Source organism: Epinephelus moara, chromosome 4, assembly GCF_006386435.1.
Source record: "Epinephelus moara isolate mb chromosome 4, YSFRI_EMoa_1.0, whole genome shotgun sequence".
In the NCBI taxonomy this organism is placed as follows: Eukaryota; Metazoa; Chordata; class Actinopteri; order Perciformes; family Serranidae; genus Epinephelus; species Epinephelus moara.
The window spans coordinates 26,756,989-26,776,008 of record NC_065509.1 but is presented as its reverse complement, the minus strand read 5'-3'; the positions used below and the strand labels follow the sequence as shown (position 1 = coordinate 26,776,008).

Here is a 19,020-nt window from a genome sequence, read left to right as displayed (position 1 = left end):
AGAAAATAGTGTGCAACATATAAAATAAAATAATAAAATCCTTATTTTCTCATCAGCTTGGCATTCTTCTTTAAAAGTATTATGCATTAGCCGTAAAATGTGCAGATAACAGAAGTAAAAGTACTTATCCCAAAGCACAGTCCATTATAGTAGAGGTGGTAAAGGTATAAATCATTATGATTTCTGAGGTTTCTACCATTTTTTCCCCCATTAAAGGAGTTTTCCCTTATCTGCTGTGAGGGTCCAAAGTACAGAGGGATGTCGTATGCTGTAAAGCCCTCTGAGGCAAATTGTGATTTGTAATATTGGGCTTTATAAATAAAATTGAATTGAAAAATCAAATTATCATACATAAATACATAAGTACAACTGTTAAATATTAGCAGCCAAATGTTTTTAAGTTACAAAAGTGAAGTTGAAGCATTGCAGCTGGTCCAGATGGATCTAATTTTAACTGCACTGTATAAACTACTATGTGGTAGGTTTATGTAAAGTTTTATGAAGTCATCATATCTGCAAAATATGTAGGCCTAGTAACTATAACCACATGGGATAGATTGCACAGAGTGAATCAGAGCAAAGTATGTTCTCCTAAAATGTAGTGGAGTTTCAGTATGAAGTTAGTTGCTCAAAATGAAAATACTCAGGTAAAATGCAAGTACCTCAAACTGGACCTAAGTAGAGTATTTAAGTAAATGTACTTGATTACTTTTCAACTGTTTCCTTCTATAAGTCTATTTTGACTTGATGCATTAACCTGTAATTAGTTTAACAATGTTGTAGGTGGTGTTATTGGGATAAAGTGAGGGAAACGGTGTCTTATCTGTGGCACTGTTCACTGTTAGTGTCATTTCCTGGTCAGAGGTGCTTTAAGTTCATAGCTCCCAAAGTTGACCTGCAGCCTACTCTAATATCCCTTAAAACAGTTTAGCATGGATAGGACATAGCATGGAAAGTACGGCTCACACATGTAAAAACAGTACCAGCAGTAACGTTACCTCTTAGCTGTGTGTATTGGTACAGCAGTGCACTTTGTCGGTTACACCGTTTTCTGCCACGCAGGCACACTCGAGTCAGCCAACCGCAGTGGATGGGTGGGATCACCCCTGAACAGTCTGGTAGCCACGTAGCTAGCTAACAACGTTAGCTGTGTTGGTAAGTGCTCCTGTGCTCGATATTTACTTTATAATGGTAATATTATCTTACAGAGAAGCTGTTTGGGTATTTAAAATGCTACTGTTGGATATATGTTATCGCCTGTGCGTCTTCATCGAGTGTTACTTGAAAATGTGATGTTATTAACTTAGCTCGTCCGGCTAGGTAACTTAGCTAGCATTAACTGTTAGCATTAGTGGTAACCGTTTAATAAGTTTACACGTAGGTTAGCTAGTAGCTGTTAGCATAAAGGTATAGCAAGCTGGCCTTTGACTTATCTCAGGTATTTTAATGCTATCAGTGTTAGCTGTGGTGTAGCCTCACAGTGCTCTGTTTAGCTAGCAAACCCAGGATTAACTCGTTTAATGTTAACTTAGTGTTGAATAAGCTCAAATATTGCTAACGTGTCATTGTTTTTATTTTAAGCTAACGTCAGCGAACGTCACAATGGACTTGCCACATCAAGGATACCGAGCAAGTAAGAGGAAATTATATGAATCACCGTGTCACCGTCATTTGAAATTTTTGTAATTTTTTGCAAAATATCCGTCCATAGTTTCTACTTCCTGATTTCTTAGTTGGGGAAGACAGAGTTCAAGTAGAGCTGTCGCACGACTGATAATATACAGTAAACGATCCCATTTATTAGGTACAGCTAACAGAAATGAATGGAGTTTAAGTTGCAAGTACTTCATTAAATCATACCTGCATGAGGATTGACAAAAAAGTAACACCAATGCAGTATAATACAATACAATTCAACAGCACCACTAACTACAGCCACTACAATATACCTGAAGTTAAATCAACACCTCTCTAAAACATTTTAAACCAAGACTTCAAAAAATAACCATTCATGAAGGTAGAATTTATTACAGAGCTGCCTTTCCCTTGATTACCATGCATTAGTGTTTGTTTACAGTACCATATAAACAGGCAGCTAAGTGTAAACCTTACCTGTAGTCATTTTAACAACAGAATATGGTCAATTTTGGAGTAACTGTATTGAAAGGAAATAAGATTAAAAAGCTCCTCTTGTTATCTTGATCATCACAGAGTATTGTTCCTCTCCTCCTTAGATGAAAGATTTGATACGGTTGGAATGTTTTAAGTAATAGGACTAACATAAACAATTAGATGGATATCACTGTATGTTTATTTGATATTGGGGATAATACAATACTAACCCAAAAATATATATTCAGATGTACGCCATTTACTCTCTTGTGTCCCTCTTTCCAAAGCTAAACCGAGAGCTCGTGCAGCTCCCCCCACTGCAGATTCTGTCCTGTTTGACGACACTAGCTCTGCAGCTCCAGCAATGAACAATCAAGGATACTACACTCCTGGGTACAATATGGCAGGACCCTCACATGACATGCACGCAGATGCTGGGTCGAACAACCTGTTTGCTGACCCAATGGCCAACGCTGCAATGATGTACGGCTCCTCATTAGCTAACCAAGGAAAGGATATGGTTAACAAAGAGGTGAGAAAAAACAGGATGATGATTGGTTTTCTTTAGACATGATACATGGTACTGTATGTGTTTGAATGGAGGGAATGGGGTGTTAGCCTGGTAACCTATAAATAAGGTCAGGGCCTGGATTGGGCAGTTGGCATCACTTTTCACATGTGGCAAAAATTCTTGGGTGATTAAATCACAAGTTGACTGTGATAAATGCGGTTTGAATGCCCCCCAAGCACACACTGAACAATCTTTACAAGATTTTGAAGTTTCTCCCTAGCTGCATGACCAAGTAGACCAAGACACAGCCCAACTCTTAATGTGATCAGAGAATAGGGGCACAGAGTCATCTCAAATACAGCAATTAGATTTACAGCTGCAGATGCAAGTAATTTCAAACCATTTTATTTTGTTTTTGACCCAAAAAGTGATTCAACAAGTTCATTATTTGAAGTTTTTCCAATACAGAAAACCACACAGATGTGTTCTTTCATAGATATGGTTACTCCTCCACAGCAGTGTACTACTTTGTGCTTTTCTATGCTTCTTTGCCTGCTATTAGTCACACCCAGAGCCTTTTTACAACACAAACATTAATCTCTAGACAGTGTCATTGTTAGTGGATAGGTTTTCAGCCAAGAAGACCATTTCATGGTTTGCTTTCTATGAACAGTCAATGATTTTCCTCACCCAGGATTAAAGGTAGAACATATACATAAATGTATGACCTGTGGATGGCACATAAATAAAACTAATGTTGCTCTACTGGATTTGCAACTTTGATACACAGGTGATTCAAAGTACATAGTCTGGGTGTCAAAGTGATACACAATCCTGAGGGCAGCCACAGCCTTCTATACAAATGACTATGACTCAACTGTATTTATTTAGCTTGGCAGACTGTCGCTGCTCGTCTTTTGAATTCATGTTTGCACTTCCTTTGCCTTTCAGATCAGTAGATTCATGTCTGTGAACAAGCTGAAATACTTCTTTGCCGTCGACACCAGATATGTATTGAAGAAACTTATGATCCTCATGTTCCCGTACACACATCAGGTAATCAGAGCCATTCACTCTGTCAGACTTTGTCCTACATCAACGTACGGGACAAAACATTTAATAGCGTGCATAAGTGCTTGATAATTTTCCCTGGTATCACATTTTCACCCACTTATCACATTGAAACCATACAAACAAGATAATCAGCCTCCTAATCACTACTCCAGCTTTACTTATAAGCATCATAATGCTTTGATTGCCAGTGCGGATATAAATGCACACTGAGCTCCGACATTTCTCACGCACTTTAACTTATTTTGATTGTAAATAAAGTCACCACTAAAACATTCTGTGCCCTGATAATACACCATCCACACAGAGTGCAAACTTTCCTTACAGGACCAGGCGTGCAAAAAGCCACACTAAAGAGTCTTGGTGCATTTTCCCACAGTTCTTACAGGGTTCCTACGTAATATAGGAAAGTATGGAATTTGATTTTAGTCATCTCCAGATGTGGATAAATGTGGAAGAGAAGATAAGAGAGTATGGAAAAATATTTGTATGTTCAAACTATTGCCCCTTGTTTGTTTTCTAATATTTAAAATTCTGAATTTCTAAAATATAAATTGATCTCACAAGCACACAGTGTTTCCCATGGCGTTTGGAGCAGGCAGCCAAAATGAGAGCCAAAATGTTAACCAATGCGTGGGAGAGTGCAGGCCAGAGTGAACTTGATTTCGTAGAATGCAAGGCAAGAAGTAGGCCGTGCGACTGAACACACACACTCCCACGCAGAGCTGCCTCTACACCTATACACAGCCTGCAGAACAGCTCCACACCAAGCGTGATACAGGGCAACTGAACCAAATCTGGACATTTGTGACCAAATTAGTTTGAAAGAAAATGCGGCAATATTTTTGAATTGCATATAAACATAGCATCAGAAATATGAAGTATTAAGCTTGTCTCTATCTCTGAGTTATACAGTAATGAAGTTATTAGAAAAGTAAACAGACAGTCTTTTCTGCATAAGGAAACCTGCGTTCATCGTCGTTTCCATGGACACCGCGAATAAACAAGGCTGCACAGATGCCCTAAAAATTTAAGTATCTAACTTTTTTCAACTAATTTTTGGTTGTTGTTTTTTTATAAAAGAAACTAAAAATATGGGAGGAACAATAATATAATATTATTTATGCAATATGTTAATGAAAAACATAATACAAGTAATGGTAGCACGGGTTAGTTAACCTCTTCTATGGACAGAAATGAACTTGAACGCAATAGCATACATAGTCAGAATGTAACATGCATGTTAATAGTTGGATTTTCTCAGATGCCAAATATGATCTGAAAAATTCTACAGACACATTACTTAAAATGATCATCTACTACGGCTGTTAGCCCTAATTTGTCATTGAGCTTTAATCTAATCTAGTGTAAATTAATTTTCATAAAGTCGTTGTCTAAACTTTTTTGTTGTTCAATTCCAGTTAAGTTGTTCCATATTGTAAACCCTTCAGATGAAAGCATTACTGACTACAGACTGTACTCTTATTTGTGTTGGTAGGACTGGGAAGTTCGTTACCATCGGGACACTCCACTGACTCCAAGACAGGATGTGAATGCACCAGACCTTTACATACCAAGTGAGTTTCCTTTACACACCAAATGATCACTAACAGGCCATTTTGTAAAGCCTGTGAGATGTATTGACTGTAATCTTTGTCTTTTAGCAATGGCTTTCATAACCTACATTTTACTCGCTGGAATGGCCCTCGGCATTCAGAAACGGTGAGTTATTTCATCTTTATCTTATTTACTTAATGACTCAGTAAATATGCACCGTATCAAAAAAGGTAGATAAGGAGTGTGTATTGTCTTTGTGTGAAGGTTCAGTCCAGAGGTTCTTGGACTGTGTGCCAGCACCGCCCTCGTATGGATCATCATCGAGGTCTTGGTGATGCTGTTGAGCTTGTACCTGCTGACAGTACACAGCGACCTCTCAACCTTTGATCTCATCGCCTACAGTGGATACAAATATGTTGGGTAAGTGTCATGTTGTACTTGAGACGCATTTAAAAAGTCAGTTTTACCTGTAGTGCTATTTATCGGTCTAGATTGTTTTGCTGTGAGTTGTTGAGTGTTGGAGGTATCGCCCCAAGAGGTGTCTGCCTTCTCTTGAATATAATCGAGCCAGATAAACTCAGTGCAGCAGTGTCTTGTTCCAGAATTTGGTTACTCAAGATAATCCACAGACATTGTTGTGAGCTGTTTCATATAGGAACTATTTTTTTCTACTGGCTGTGTCACCACACAGAAGGAAGGGAGCATCTACTCATGGACAAGAGGCTCGTGCTTGTGACAGCTCGAGATGTCAACATTAACGCATCCTCCTCGGCTGAGCTGAATGTTAGCTAGCTCAGTAATGCTAGGTGAGCTAACGGTAGATGAATGCTTTCTTCTGTATAGTGATATGGTTGGTGGCTGAAGGTCTGTGGATTATCTTGAGTAACCAGATCATGATTTCTGGAAAGAGACATTGCTGTTGAGTTTTTCAAATGTATTTTTAGCACCACAAGCTGAGTGACATCTAGTACCATTATATTGGAGAGAAGGCAGACATCTCTACAGCCGATATCTCCAACACTCTGCAGCTCACACCAAAACAATCTAGACCGATAAATAGCACCACAGGTAAGAGGGAAATATGGATTTATGATTTAACTGACAAAGAATAATCAGTGTGAGGGTCAATTTTAGACCCAAAGCTTTAACTTGTGTTATAAATCGATTACCTGCTCATAGATGTAGGTAAATTGCATAGTGGTTAAAAAAGTACCTTTGTAAATAAAGGCATTCCATATTTAAATGTAAGTTGGTTTACATTAACTGCATTATAAATTTATATTGTAGATTATTAATTACATTTTATGCTTCTCCTCAGGATGATCTTCACAGTGTTGTGTGGCTTACTGTTTGGCAGTGATGGTTATTATGTGGCCCTCGCCTGGTCCTCCTGTGCCCTTATGTTTTTCATTGTAAGTATTTTGAGTCCTTATTGACATCATCTACTGTATTTATGAACCTGAAATTAACAAACTTTTCTCTTTAACAGAAAATCAAATCATTGTGACTAGTTCCTGCTCATTCTTAATCAGTAAATAACATTACTGCATTACTATAAAGTGGACATTTTAGATTTTAGAGAATCCTGTCTATGGATCAGAAACATTTACACATTAAAATATTGCACAACCATCTGGCAACAATATAATGTGCTTTTCTATTTATTAGAACCACATGCATAATTCGAAGCTAAAACTATGGCATTCCTACTCACAGCAGCATTGTGTTTCTTCAGTGTAACATATCATTGGTTCAGAAAAGGTGCTGATCGCCTGTGTAATTATAATTCATTATATTCTGTAAGTGGGTCAGATATTTACACATTTAGATCCTTTTTTTTCCTTCATTTCAATTGATCTTTCCCAGGGTCATTAAGAAGAGAATAATAAAGAAACAATTATATAGAATACACAAAGACAGCTAATACACATCAAACTTAAATCAATATCTGTATGAACCATGTAAATAATCCTTATGTTGATTAATATTATGTTGAGTGTGATAAATACACCATGATGTCCAGTGCAGCAACAAATTATATCCGCTTTGTGCGTCATTATGGTACATCACTGTGCTGCACACAGCTTAACAATGAATTGAGAGTTTACCCATTTCATATACAGGGTTCCCACGGTCATGGAAAACCTGGAAAAGTCATGGAATTTCACAATCTCATTTCCCAGGACTGTAAAAGTCATAAAAATCATTCAACGTTTTGGAAAACCTATGGAATTTTGTAATTAAATTACTTGTTACACTAATCCTCTGGGGATAACCCTCCACGTAATGTAACATAACAGCAAATTTACTATGTCGAAGTTAGCCGTTGACATAATGTGGCTCTAATATGCATCAACCTAGGGCTGTGCGATATATATCGTTCCAGTATCAACATTGCAATGTGCAATATTCCCATTGTTGGACGTGCAATGTCAAGTAAGACAAATTAAGTCTAGACATGGTTCTCATTTTCCATGACTTATACCAGTTAAGCCTTCTGCTTTTAGACGTTACGTGTATATGTGACATAGTATGGCGGCATTTTTTACGGGAAGCAGGGCTCTCCTGCATGTGTGTGTTGAGGGAAGTACGGTAACCAGGCAGGCAAGTGCAGCAGACACAGTGAAATGCATGCTTTTCTGAAGTTTACATGTATTATGGATCCTTGAAAAGTCATGGAAAGGTTCTGAAATTTTGTCCCATGAAAATATGTGGGAATCCTGTATATAGTAAAAATGAAGTGTTCGAAACATTTGCTGTTAATTATTAATGTTACTGAAGCTTCAAGGCCCAAAAATAAAAAGAAGAGAGATTGATGCGGCGGAGGATGAAGGTCAAGGGGGTAACGTTGATAGTGATAACATTTATCACCCAGCAGCAGCTATAATTAAGGTAATAATAGATTATGACCGAGTTTTACTACCTGTCCCTCAAAATGACGGATGAGAAAGTCTAACACAACTTTCACTGGTCTCTACCTTTTTATAAAGTCCGAAAAACGTCCTGAACACAGCAATATCAGAAGGAAATCAGAAAATACGGGCACTGGATAGATTCTCTGCAGAAAATGCACCGTCACACACTTCTTTTGGGTCATAAGTGATGGTTGAGAGGGATTTTATTTGTATGATTCAATACATTGGTTTTTTTATGAATATCTTGTAAGTATACCTTTAACAATGCTCCAATATTTTACTGAAAAGCAGACATCATGTTGGCCTGAATTGGACGTTTAAAGATGTTTTTGTCTTGGCAGGTTCGATCTCTGAAAATGAAGATCCTTCCCTCTCTCTCCTCGGACTCCATGGGAACTGGATCAAGTGCCAAACCTCAATTCCGCCTTTATATCACTGTGGCCACTGCAGTGTTCCAGCCAATCATTATATACTGGTTAACCTCTCACCTGGTCAGGTGACCGGGAGGCATTAAATAACCTGAAGTCCAAGTGTGTTGGACCTAAAACGTGGTTGTTGAGTGTTTGTACACCTGCCTTTTTACGCTCTTTTGTCAGTAAACTCAAAACATATGTAGACGGTGTTGAGCTGCAGTGTGTGTCGAGCTTGTCAGACGGACATGTTTGTAATGAAATGGTTTCGTTGATTTCACCACAGAGTGTGACGCAGAAAGTGTCGCACTGGAAGTTGTTTTCCAACATGGGTGTACAGTAACTCTGACAAATGCTTATTTTTGGCCACTTAACTTTGAAGAAAAAGGGCTTTCATTGTGAGGTTTGTTTAATTATAACTCAGTTTAAGTTTTCTTTTATACAGTGTCCCTTCACATGATTTACAGTATTTGCACCCCACAGTACACACACCACACACATCAAATGCACATTGCACACATGATGCAAGTACCATTTTTCTGGTATGGTATTGTTGCTGCATTATCCCCCTTTTCTCTTGTGAGTCCTGGATTTTATTTATCTAAAATTGACAGCATGACAATGTTTGAATTTTTTGTAGAAAAAAAATAAATATATTTAGCTTTGTGTATTCAATTTTAACCGTTTCTGAGACTCTTTCTTACAAAAAAAAAAAAAAAAGCTGCATAGTTTTGCAGGGAACATTTGTTGTATCTGTTTTATTTCCTCTTAAAAGATTTACCTCATTTAATAAGTTTAAATTTCTAAAGCTGGTGCCAGAAATCAGCAGTCTAACTGAGACAGAGAGGTGGGAAGTTAGTGAAATTAAAAACTTAGAATTACTGTGCTTATGTATGATTTTGAAGCCCTGACATGTTACATGACAATTTTCATTTTGTGAGAATTTATACTTCATTACATTTCAAAGGGAAATTGTGTTATTTTTTTTTCTCCACTATGTTTACATCAAGTGTCATCTGTAGTTGTGTAGTCATTAAAGCAGTGGTTCCCAACTGGTGGGTCATGAGTCCATTCTGAATGCACCACAAGTGACTCACGAACGTGTCAATTTTGTAAAATAAAACACACTGTTTTTAAGTACAGTGAATTTCCAGCACAGAGCTTCTATCATGAAGTGCCATTTCCTGCTGTAGAGTGAGTGACTAACAGACAGCTACTTTACAGACAGTAAACTAGCTCAACGACATGGACAAACACAAGTATGACTCTGCATATTAAACTGTGAGACCTCGAACTAATGACTGAGGAGAAATCTGGACCCTGTGGCTGAACCAGTTGGGAACCACTGCATTAAAGTATAATTGCAGCATAACGTGTTACATGCCATGTAAGAAAACATGCATCACTAGTGATGAAATATTTTGCACAGGTGGACTTAAACAAAAACTACATTAACTCAAGTTTTATACTTCAGTATGATTTTATATATATACAACAGTATATAAAAAAAGTATTGTCTTATGTAGACATGCTAAAATATCAAAATGCTGTGTAGATGTTAATGCAGCAGTAATAAACCAACGGTATGATGTATAATATGTGAAAAACAGTTATTGTGCTGCATTATGACTTCTTTTAATAGTTCAAGTATATTTTGCTGAAACTCCTTTACATTTTAGATTCGTAAAGGCAGGACTTTTACTTTCACACTGTCTGTTCTTTCACACAGTTGTGGAAGAAGTCCTCCATAGTACTAAAAGACAGGAAGTAGCAATACCTCATCTGTTACAAGTTAAAGTTGCATTCAAAACAACATTTTAAGGTCCAGTGTGTAGGATTTAGTGGCATCTAGGGGTGAGGTTGCAGAACTGAAACCTCTACTGTGTGCCAAGTGTGTAGGAGAACTATGGTGGCCAACATGCTCAACTAGAGCCAGTGTTTGGTTTGTCCGTTTCGGGCTACTGTAAAACAACTAGGTAGCCTCCGGAACAGAGGATCCACGCTGTATGTAGATATACAGTAAATTGCATATTCTAAGGCAACGAAAGCACACGATTCTTATTTTAAAGTGATTATAAACTAATGGAAACATAGTTATGAATATTATATACAATCTTTGCCAATAGATGTCCCTAGATCTGACACACTGGACCTTTAAGTTCTAAGTATTGGCATCAAAATATTCTTTAAGTACTAGAAGTAAAGAAGAAGTACCCTATTAATCCTGTGGGGAAATTCAATGTTTTTACTCTGTTGTCATATACACACAGGCCCGAAATACACACACACATGCACAAACAGGACCTATACATGCACTAAATGGAGAGATGTCAGAGTGAGGGGGCTGCTTTGGACAGGTGCCCTGAGCAGTTGGAGCTTCAGTGCCTTGCTCAAGGGCACCTCGGCAGTGCCCAGGAGGCGAACTAGCACCTCTCCAGCTACCAGTCCAGTCCAGACAGGCACTTGAACCTACAGTTCCTATGGGCTGAGGTACTGCTGCCCCACACAGAGACTCCTAACCCATAGACTTACAAAACATTTAACAAATGTTGTATTTGTTTCTGGACAAAAATTTTCAGGCATTAAAATAACCAGTTTTACAGTTTATTGCACACTTGTGATTATTAAAAATAAACCCAGTGCCCCCTGTATGACGACACCTGTTTTCTTTTTTTTTTTTTGCTTGCTTTTCATACTTAATTTTTTAAACTAACCAGGTCCTCCTCATCATAAATAGATAGGAGCCGTTAAAAATACATGCTAAATAACAGCTGGGGTCTCAGGAGGTTAAGGAGACTACAGTAGTTGAGTGATGTACTTGGTTAGGCCTACTGCTTTTAGTTAAGTAAAAAATACATGAAAACTTCTTCCTGTTTACTTTATGAGGTGTTTATCTTGGGGGTATTGCTGTTTATATTTCACTGTCTTGTTGGATGTGAGTCCTCTGTCTCCTCTGTTTATTGGTGTCAGTTTATTGGTGTCAGGCTGTATAATCTGTGCGGGAGCGCGCCTGGGCACGCGCACCCTGCAAAGCGTCCTTTTGGTTTCCATGGAGACCTCGGACAGCAACAGAACACGGAGGCAGAGGTGTCCGACTCCGAGTCTAGTTTTCAACACCATAATTTCACCTTTAACTCCGAAACGACGCGTTTTTTGGACATTTAAGAAGCTGTGAACTCTGCCTGATTATCGTTTTGGTGATTTGGTGAGTAACTAGTTAATATTATGTATTTTGGAGCAACAGCTAATCTCACCTGTGAGAGGAAAAGGCGGCTTTCCTGACTAAATGAAACTTTATATTGTTCCGCCATTTGCCTTCTGAACTGCATTGTAGAGCCATGTGGCATCACAGGCAAACTAACAGAGCGTTATAAATCTGATTTTACACACAGTAAGTGTATTATTAGTTTGTTAAAGCGCACCTTCAGTGTGTATACGAGCAACAGTGTGTTTCTGCACCTGTCCACTGGGCACGTTTAGTGTTTAGAGGCTGTTAAATCGGGAGATGGTACTGTGAGAGTGTACACACAGTGGACTTTGTACATGAACAGGATGCTCATCAGAGGGGAAAGGATGGCTAACATTTAACTGGAATATTTCTCTTTTTCTCCAGCATTTTCCATCAGCTCTTTTAGTCTAAGACTTTGGAGCTGGGTCGACCCTGGAGTAGCTACCCTGCATGTTTGGATTATTTTAGTTTTTAAAGGTAGTATTTAAAGTTTGTTTTCTATACCTTGAAAAGGGAAACAAAAAAGCCTAAATTCAAATATAGTGCAGTTTCACTATCCTTAATTCTGTTTGCTCTGCAAAAAAAGACATGTTGTATGCTGAACAAATCGTAAAGCTCTTTGTTATTTGTGTTTTTGGGCTGTATGAATAAATCTTTATTGTTACTGGGTATATCACAGAACAAGTACTGAGACAGCAAAATACAGTTTAGCATCTAAACAGAGGTGCAAAAAGCAGTAAGGTGCAAAGTAGTAGAACAAACAATAAGATACAGAATTAAAGCTGCAGGCAGCGATGAACAGCCCCTGGGCCTTCCTGCACGGATACCAGTTGATGCAGCCATGCTTTCTGCAGATATCAGACAGTGCACTCAAGTTAGATGTTTTTTCTTTGAAAATGACGTAATATAACTTTTTTTACCACTTCCTAAGTCCACTATGAGGCACAAAAAAAACACACACGAATCATACCTCATGTTGCTGTTGATCATGTGTCGACAACACCATGTAAATCTCATGTAACTCAGATGATGTTTTTAACATATGGCTGACGGCTTGTTGTCAGCTGTGACACTATGACTATGACTCAGTATAGGCATGAAGATTATTTCAGGTATGTGGACTATGTAAAATTAAGTGACAGACTGCTTTCTGTGTCTTGGCGAAACATGGAAATTCAACACCTCCCCACAGCCAAGCTGTTTGACAAAAACTCAAAAGCTTCTCAACGTAGCATCGCTAAGGTCTTGAGATAACACTGCCAAAATTTGAAGTCAGTTGAGTTTAATCTGTAGGTGGAGTTTGTTAAAGTACAGCGCCTGTAAATGGCAAAAAATGCCCCAAAAGTAAATAATGAATTCAAAATTGTGGACTTCCTGTTGGGATTTGGGTATGGTTGTGCCATACCCAAATCCCAACAGGAAGTCCACAATTGGCCACCTCCAGCTGAAAAATGAAGCCAACATGGACATGACAAACACTGCAGTTCCTTGAACGGCCACTTTTGGTCTGTACAGCTAATTTTAACATTCATTAAAACTATAACTGTATATAACTCACCCGTTTACATTTAACGTAGGCGTACATTTATGCATAATTAAGGGAGAGTCGCTTGAGTGACAAGCTTTGTGCTATAGTGTCCTTAGCTTTTCAGTCAGATCACCTCTGGCTCCAAAAACCAAGATGGCGACGGCTGAAATGCTAAACTTGAAGGTTCAAAATGGGAGTCCACAAACCAATGTGTGACGTCACAGTAGCTACGTCCGTTATTTGTAGTCTATGGTGTGGCACCAGGAGACTTTTTTAAGTCTTGAAATGCTACATGTGCCTTTCAAATTTGGTAGATCTAGGTAAAGCGCACCATGGTGGCTACTCCGTTGAATTTAGTAGGGAAGCACTATTGAGCCATTTTGTCACACCCAAGATGAAGACCCATGAAATATCAAAAATTTTCACCAGTTCTTATGTTTGTGTGATGTTTTGTGAGTTTTTGAGCATCTTTAGTTCCTCAAAAATGTGATTCATTTCCTCAATTTATTGCAGTTTCAATAGGGCCTCCACCTGTGGTCGGTGCTCAGGCCCTAATAGATACAGAATAAACAGTGAGGAGTAGATATTAACATGCGAGATATACACAGAGTAAATGAACATGTACAGCAGTTACAGGAGGAAACTTTTATTCCTGATTTACCTGAATCATTCCTTTCAGCATTAACATTGAATTTTGTCTGTCATGTCTTCCAGCAGTGCTACAGCTGAATGACCCTGGAAGTTTCCTCCTGGGAGTGAGATGGAGAATAGCTCTCATACACTGCCACCCTCGTCACCGTGTCCCACCACTTATGGAGGGTCCCTGCCTTTCTCCTCCTCGCCGCAGCAGACCTGCTCAAATGGCCGTGTTTCACTTCCACTCTCACCTATTTCATTCCCCCCGTCCCCTTCCTCACTTTCTCCAGCAACAGCAGAGTCTGTTCACTCATCCTCGCCTCTGTCGCACTGCACAGCATCTCAGTGCCTCGAAGGACAAAACATACAGTGCCTCAGCCCAGGAAACGTATCTGACCAGGATGACCTGACCTGCCTCAACTGGCTGCATCAGAGGGGCAACCTGCTACCTCTGCAGCCCCTTCCCAAAATGACAGCACTGCCTCAGCTAGAGTCCTCCACACCAACCCAACCTCCTTCTACTGCCTCGTCCAAGCCACCGTACTCCTTCAGTAGTCTGATTTTCATGGCTATAGAAGACTCGCCTGACAGGAGGCTTCCAGTGAAGGACATCTACGACTGGATTGTGAACAATTTCCCTTACTACAGGACAGCTGCTGGAGGCTGGAGGAACTCTGTCAGACACAACCTGTCCCTGAGCAAGAGCTTCCGTCGCATTCAGAGGGACAAGAGCCAGGTGGGGACATGAATCAGCAACTGGGTCATGTAGCGGCTAAATGGAGTGTACTTAAATTATAAGACAGAGGTTCAAGCGTCCATATTACACAAATGTCCTTGAGCAACACACTGAATCCAGATGTGCTGAGTTTTAGTCAAGTCAGCAACTACACTGACAGGGAAATTATTATAATGTGCTCCACATGTGTTGAGGTTGTTTTTTGGTCAAGTGTTTCAGCGTTGCTGAAATCTTTGCACGGCCCATTGCAGTCTGAATGTTTCAAGTGGTTTTGTGTGTTTGTTTCAGTCAGTGGGGAAGGGATCGCTGTGGTGTGTGTGTCCAGAGTATCGGCCTGCGCTCCTTGAAGTGCTGAGGAAGACCCACAGCTATCACAGCAACAACATCCATCTGTTAAACAAGCCCGCACTGTGAGTATAATCACGCAGTTTGAGTTTGTGCAACAGGACTGCAACAAATTATTTTTATTATGGGCGTAGGTTAAGTTTCAACATTTCATACTGGGGAATTTATATGCACCAATTTGTGCCTCCTCTGCATCAGCTTATGGTGTAAATGTCACTTATTTGTTCAAAATTAAAGTCCTCTGCAAACACACATGTTCTAAATATTTAGCGGGTCATGTCCCCTGCCCCACCCCCGACCCACATCTATGCTTTTCATTATGACTTTTAAATATGTGTTAACCTTTTCCAAGTCACTTATGCAAGAAAAAAATGCCACACATGGTTCACACACCAGGTTCTCAAATGTGAAAAATGTACTGCTTTTCACAGTTTCAAATTGAATATCTCTGTATAATTGGCTATTGATCCAACCAAACATGCCATCTGAAGACGTTTCCTTGGACCTCTTGCAAACTGCAAGGGGCATTTTTTTAAATGTTTTTTATAAATAGATTGATTGATTCATTCATTCATTGTAAGAAAAAGTAATCATTTGATCATTTTAATGATTTGTGAGATTGCTGTCTAACCAGAGCAGTAAAGTATAATGTGTGTGTAGTGGTGAGGTGTTTCACATTTTAATGACTCTCTTACTTAGGTGTATTTTAAAGGTATACCATGCAGGATTGTAAACACACTCGCCAGCTAAATTGAAAGTAAAATCCAGCCCCAGATTCACTCTCATTTGATGTTTCGCCTCATTATATCTGCATTTTTTGGCGCTGTGTCTCTCGGATGCCTTCTGCTTACAGTCTGGCACCTGGTTGCTTCCTTTTTGTAAAGCCCTGCCCTCACCTGAGCGCTGTCAGGGTACACGCCTGTAAAAGTCTGTGCACAAAACATAAGAAGAAAACAGAAAACACAGGCAGAGGGCAGAGTCTCTGCAGATAAATACACCACCACACACTTTGAGTGGGTCATAAGTGATGATTTTTTTTTCGAGGAATTATTTCTGTATGAGTTGTCATTGTTTTTTTTTGGAGAATCCTGCATACTAAATCTTTAAACAAGCACACAAACTTAATTCATGTAGTTGTCGTTGTCTGTCTTGCCATGTTGTGTGCAGGTTGGAAGGAGCTGAGTTTGGGGTGCCTGCAGTGTGCGACTCTATGGAAATCTCAGGTTAGTGACGAGGAGACTCACAGCGGGCTCGTGTCACTTAATTAGCACAAGAACGCACTGACTTGACCCTTTATGAATTTATTTTAGTCGACAATATGTCATCAGTGGTGTAACAGCTCTCTGTGACACTTTTATCGCCCACAGCTTTTCTCCCTCTCTGCAGCTTTCTCAGCATGCAACATTGTTCCCCTGTTTGTGTTCTGTTGGCATGGCAACAACCTTCTATTACCTTGGCAACCCAGCAATAGCCTAGCTTAGTCTCCTTTATATCCCCTCGGTTTATTTCTGAGCCTATGGCGCTATATGGGTCTTCATGCTCACTAAAGAATCCGACAAGTGGTCGTTTAACCAGCCTGAATGAAAACAAGTTATTAATACTGATGTTGTGCTTTTTGATTCATATTCTGCTCGATGTTTTTCTCTCATGCAGATCCTCTCTCTCACACCCTCCTCCTTTCCACGCCCTCACCCCAAATCCTGAACACCGACAACCCAACTTTCTCTGAAAGCCCTCCGTGCCCCTTGACCCCGGATCACGAGGAGCTTGTCACCATGGAGTCGGTTGACTACCAGCAGGAGGAGGTCAGCAAGGAGATGGAGAAGGACCCCCTGTCAGACAGCGGGTACATCGAGTTACACTATTACCAGTCTCACCAGTACCAGTACCTTGTGCTGCCGGGTGACACCGAGCTGGACCTGGAGACTGTGGAGATCCTTCAGCTGGATGCCGAGGCCCAGGAGGCTGCTGGGTCACTGCTGGACCTGGCAGGTGGTGGATATTAGTGTTACATCTCATCTAACAATCACACCTGATGCAGTGCTTCAATATATTGAAAGCAAATACTCCAACAAGAAAAAATGAGGATTATGTTTTGTAGTCTTAAAGGTGCAGTGTGTAGGATTTAGGGGGATATACTGGTAGAAATGGAATATGACAAGTATGTTTTCTTTAGTGTATCATCACCTGAAATGAATCCTTGTCCACATAGATCGCCATTTGGCACCACCATGTTTCTACAGTAGCCCAGATGGTACAAACCAAACACTGGCTCTAGATAGGGCCATTCACGTTTTTGCATCAGCGACCATACTTAGCCCCTCTGCAATGAGGGCATCAGAAAAACACTGATTTTTTAATGTGAAACTGCTTCATTCAGTGTTCTTACTGGTTTAAATCACCGCGTCCATTTGTTTTGGAGAGGGAGAGACCTCTGTGGATAATTCAGCTTCTGGTAAAAACCTCCTGAGTGTCTGGATCTCAAGCTGTTAAAGAAAAAAGAGTGAGCAACATTAGCAAGCCCATCTCAGACATACCAAACAGCGTCAGAGAAACACTGATTTTTAACATGAAACTGCTTTATTCAGTGTTTTTACAGGTTTAAATCACATGGTCTGTATGTTTTGGAGAGAAAGAGACCTCTGCCGATAATTCAGCTCCCGGTAAAAAAAAAATCTCCTGTACAATGAACTTTGAAGGAATCCTAACTGGGAGCAGTTCTCACTGATAGATGCCACTAAACCCCTCTATGTCTTACACACTGTTCCTTTAAGTGTTAATAGATGGGAGGGATGATAAGATGATCGGCTGCTCCTTCCTGAAACGCTGACACTGCCCTAAGGCTTGTGAATTATTTTGTAGTTAGGTAAAAATATAGATCAACTTTCTGATGGACTAACGAGACAATGGATCATATTACTTCATATGTATTCAGGCACTTACAATGCAGAAATGAATTTTACCACCATAACATACCATACAATGATATGCTGGACAAAGATTTGAGAGTGTAATGTAAAAAAAAAAAATCATGGACAAAATTATACTCTGAGATTTTAAAACAGGGGGGTATCAAGTATTAATACGCTATGGATTTTTCAGTGTGATTTTTTTTAACACATTTAGTTCATTCTCAGGGGTGGAAGGAGTGATTTCAACTCAAGATTCCCAAGTTTCCCATGTTAAAATAAGATTTATATAGCCTTCAAAGTAAAAACATAGCTCTTGACTCACACATTATTACCAATGTAATGAGAACATGTCTTACTGGCCAATTTGACTCCATGTGGTGACCAACAAAACAATCTTAAAATGAATATCTTGCCCCCTTAACACTGTTTCTGTAGCATTTTCTGATAATGCCACCTTTCTAGAATTAGCTGAGTATAATAGTTGAAAAAATAAAAATTAATTTATAATTTAGTTGTAAGAAAAGTGGGAAAGCATCACTTGATTACAATAATATAAGTACTTCCACTTTGATTCCTAATTAATTCTACACCCATTGTCACTCTTCAGATTATGTTTGCTGGAGTTGACGTTCTGTACATGATGTTATGTTCCTTAATGTCTCTTATTAGTTTTCTGTGAATTTGAAAACGTAGATATGATCCTGTAATCTATGCTGAGTTGTTTTCAATCAGGAGTTAAAATGCAAAATTATTTCACTGCCATTTAAACCACTTTACATTTCAGGGTACACTGAATTAATGTTTGTAAATTGTATGTATTGTCCAAAGCTTTAGATTTTATAATCTAACAAATAAAATCTTGTCATGCCGTTCTTGTGAAGTAAAATTGTCTGGCAGTTTGTTACCATATTTTTTTTAAAATATTTTATTGCAATGTTTCTTTCCACATCTTACAAATAATTTGTTCAAATCATTTTTAAGTCCATTGCATATTTTTATCCAGCCCATAAAAAAGGTTAGGTTTGGGTATTTAAATCATCTATGAAGTGTTGTTGTTA

The 19,020-nt window shown here is 39.1% G+C and overlaps 2 protein-coding genes across 4 annotated transcripts; both read left to right on the top strand.

Moving 5' to 3' along the window:
* Positions 1-973: 973 nt before the first annotated feature.
* Positions 974-9,251, top strand: yif1a (Yip1 interacting factor homolog A (S. cerevisiae)). The gene is made up of 9 exons (XM_050042728.1): positions 974-1,155; positions 1,582-1,633; positions 2,400-2,644; positions 3,575-3,679; positions 5,193-5,271; positions 5,359-5,416; positions 5,516-5,671; positions 6,570-6,663; positions 8,508-9,251. Exons 2-9 carry the CDS (start codon positions 1,603-1,605, stop codon positions 8,664-8,666), a joined length of 927 nt encoding a protein of 308 aa, XP_049898685.1. The 5' UTR covers positions 974-1,155; positions 1,582-1,602; the 3' UTR covers positions 8,667-9,251.
* Positions 9,252-11,640: 2,389 nt separating this feature from the next.
* Positions 11,641-18,832, top strand: si:ch211-145o7.3 (forkhead box protein N2). 3 transcript variants are annotated; one of them, XM_050042059.1, is made up of 6 exons: positions 11,641-11,781; positions 12,190-12,282; positions 14,048-14,705; positions 14,994-15,115; positions 16,218-16,273; positions 16,704-18,832. In XM_050042059.1, exons 3-6 carry the CDS (start codon positions 14,094-14,096, stop codon positions 17,054-17,056), a joined length of 1,143 nt encoding a protein of 380 aa, XP_049898016.1. In that variant the 5' UTR covers positions 11,641-11,781; positions 12,190-12,282; positions 14,048-14,093; the 3' UTR covers positions 17,057-18,832. The 3 variants fall into 3 exon arrangements, with proteins under 3 accessions (XP_049898016.1, XP_049898017.1, XP_049898015.1); XM_050042060.1 differs by lacking the exon at positions 12,190-12,282 and having other exon boundaries at positions 14,051-14,705; XM_050042058.1 differs by lacking the exon at positions 12,190-12,282.
* The last annotated feature ends 188 nt before the right edge of the window (positions 18,833-19,020 follow it).

Coding starts and splice junctions, on each gene's coding strand:
- yif1a (XM_050042728.1), top strand. CDS start 1,603: ATGGACTTGCCACATCAAGGATACCGAGCAA. Junction 2,645..3,574: donor AGGATATGGTTAACAAAGAG/GTGAGAAAAAAC, acceptor TTTGCCTTTCAG/ATCAGTAGATTCATGTCTGT. Junction 3,680..5,192: donor TGTTCCCGTACACACATCAG/GTAATCAGAGCC, acceptor TTGTGTTGGTAG/GACTGGGAAGTTCGTTACCA.
- si:ch211-145o7.3 (XM_050042060.1), top strand. CDS start 14,094: ATGGAGAATAGCTCTCATACACTGCCACCCTCGTCACCGTGTCCCACC. Junction 14,706..14,993: donor TTCAGAGGGACAAGAGCCAG/GTGGGGACATGA, acceptor TGTTTGTTTCAG/TCAGTGGGGAAGGGATCGCT. Junction 15,116..16,217: donor CTGTTAAACAAGCCCGCACT/GTGAGTATAATC, acceptor TGTTGTGTGCAG/GTTGGAAGGAGCTGAGTTTG.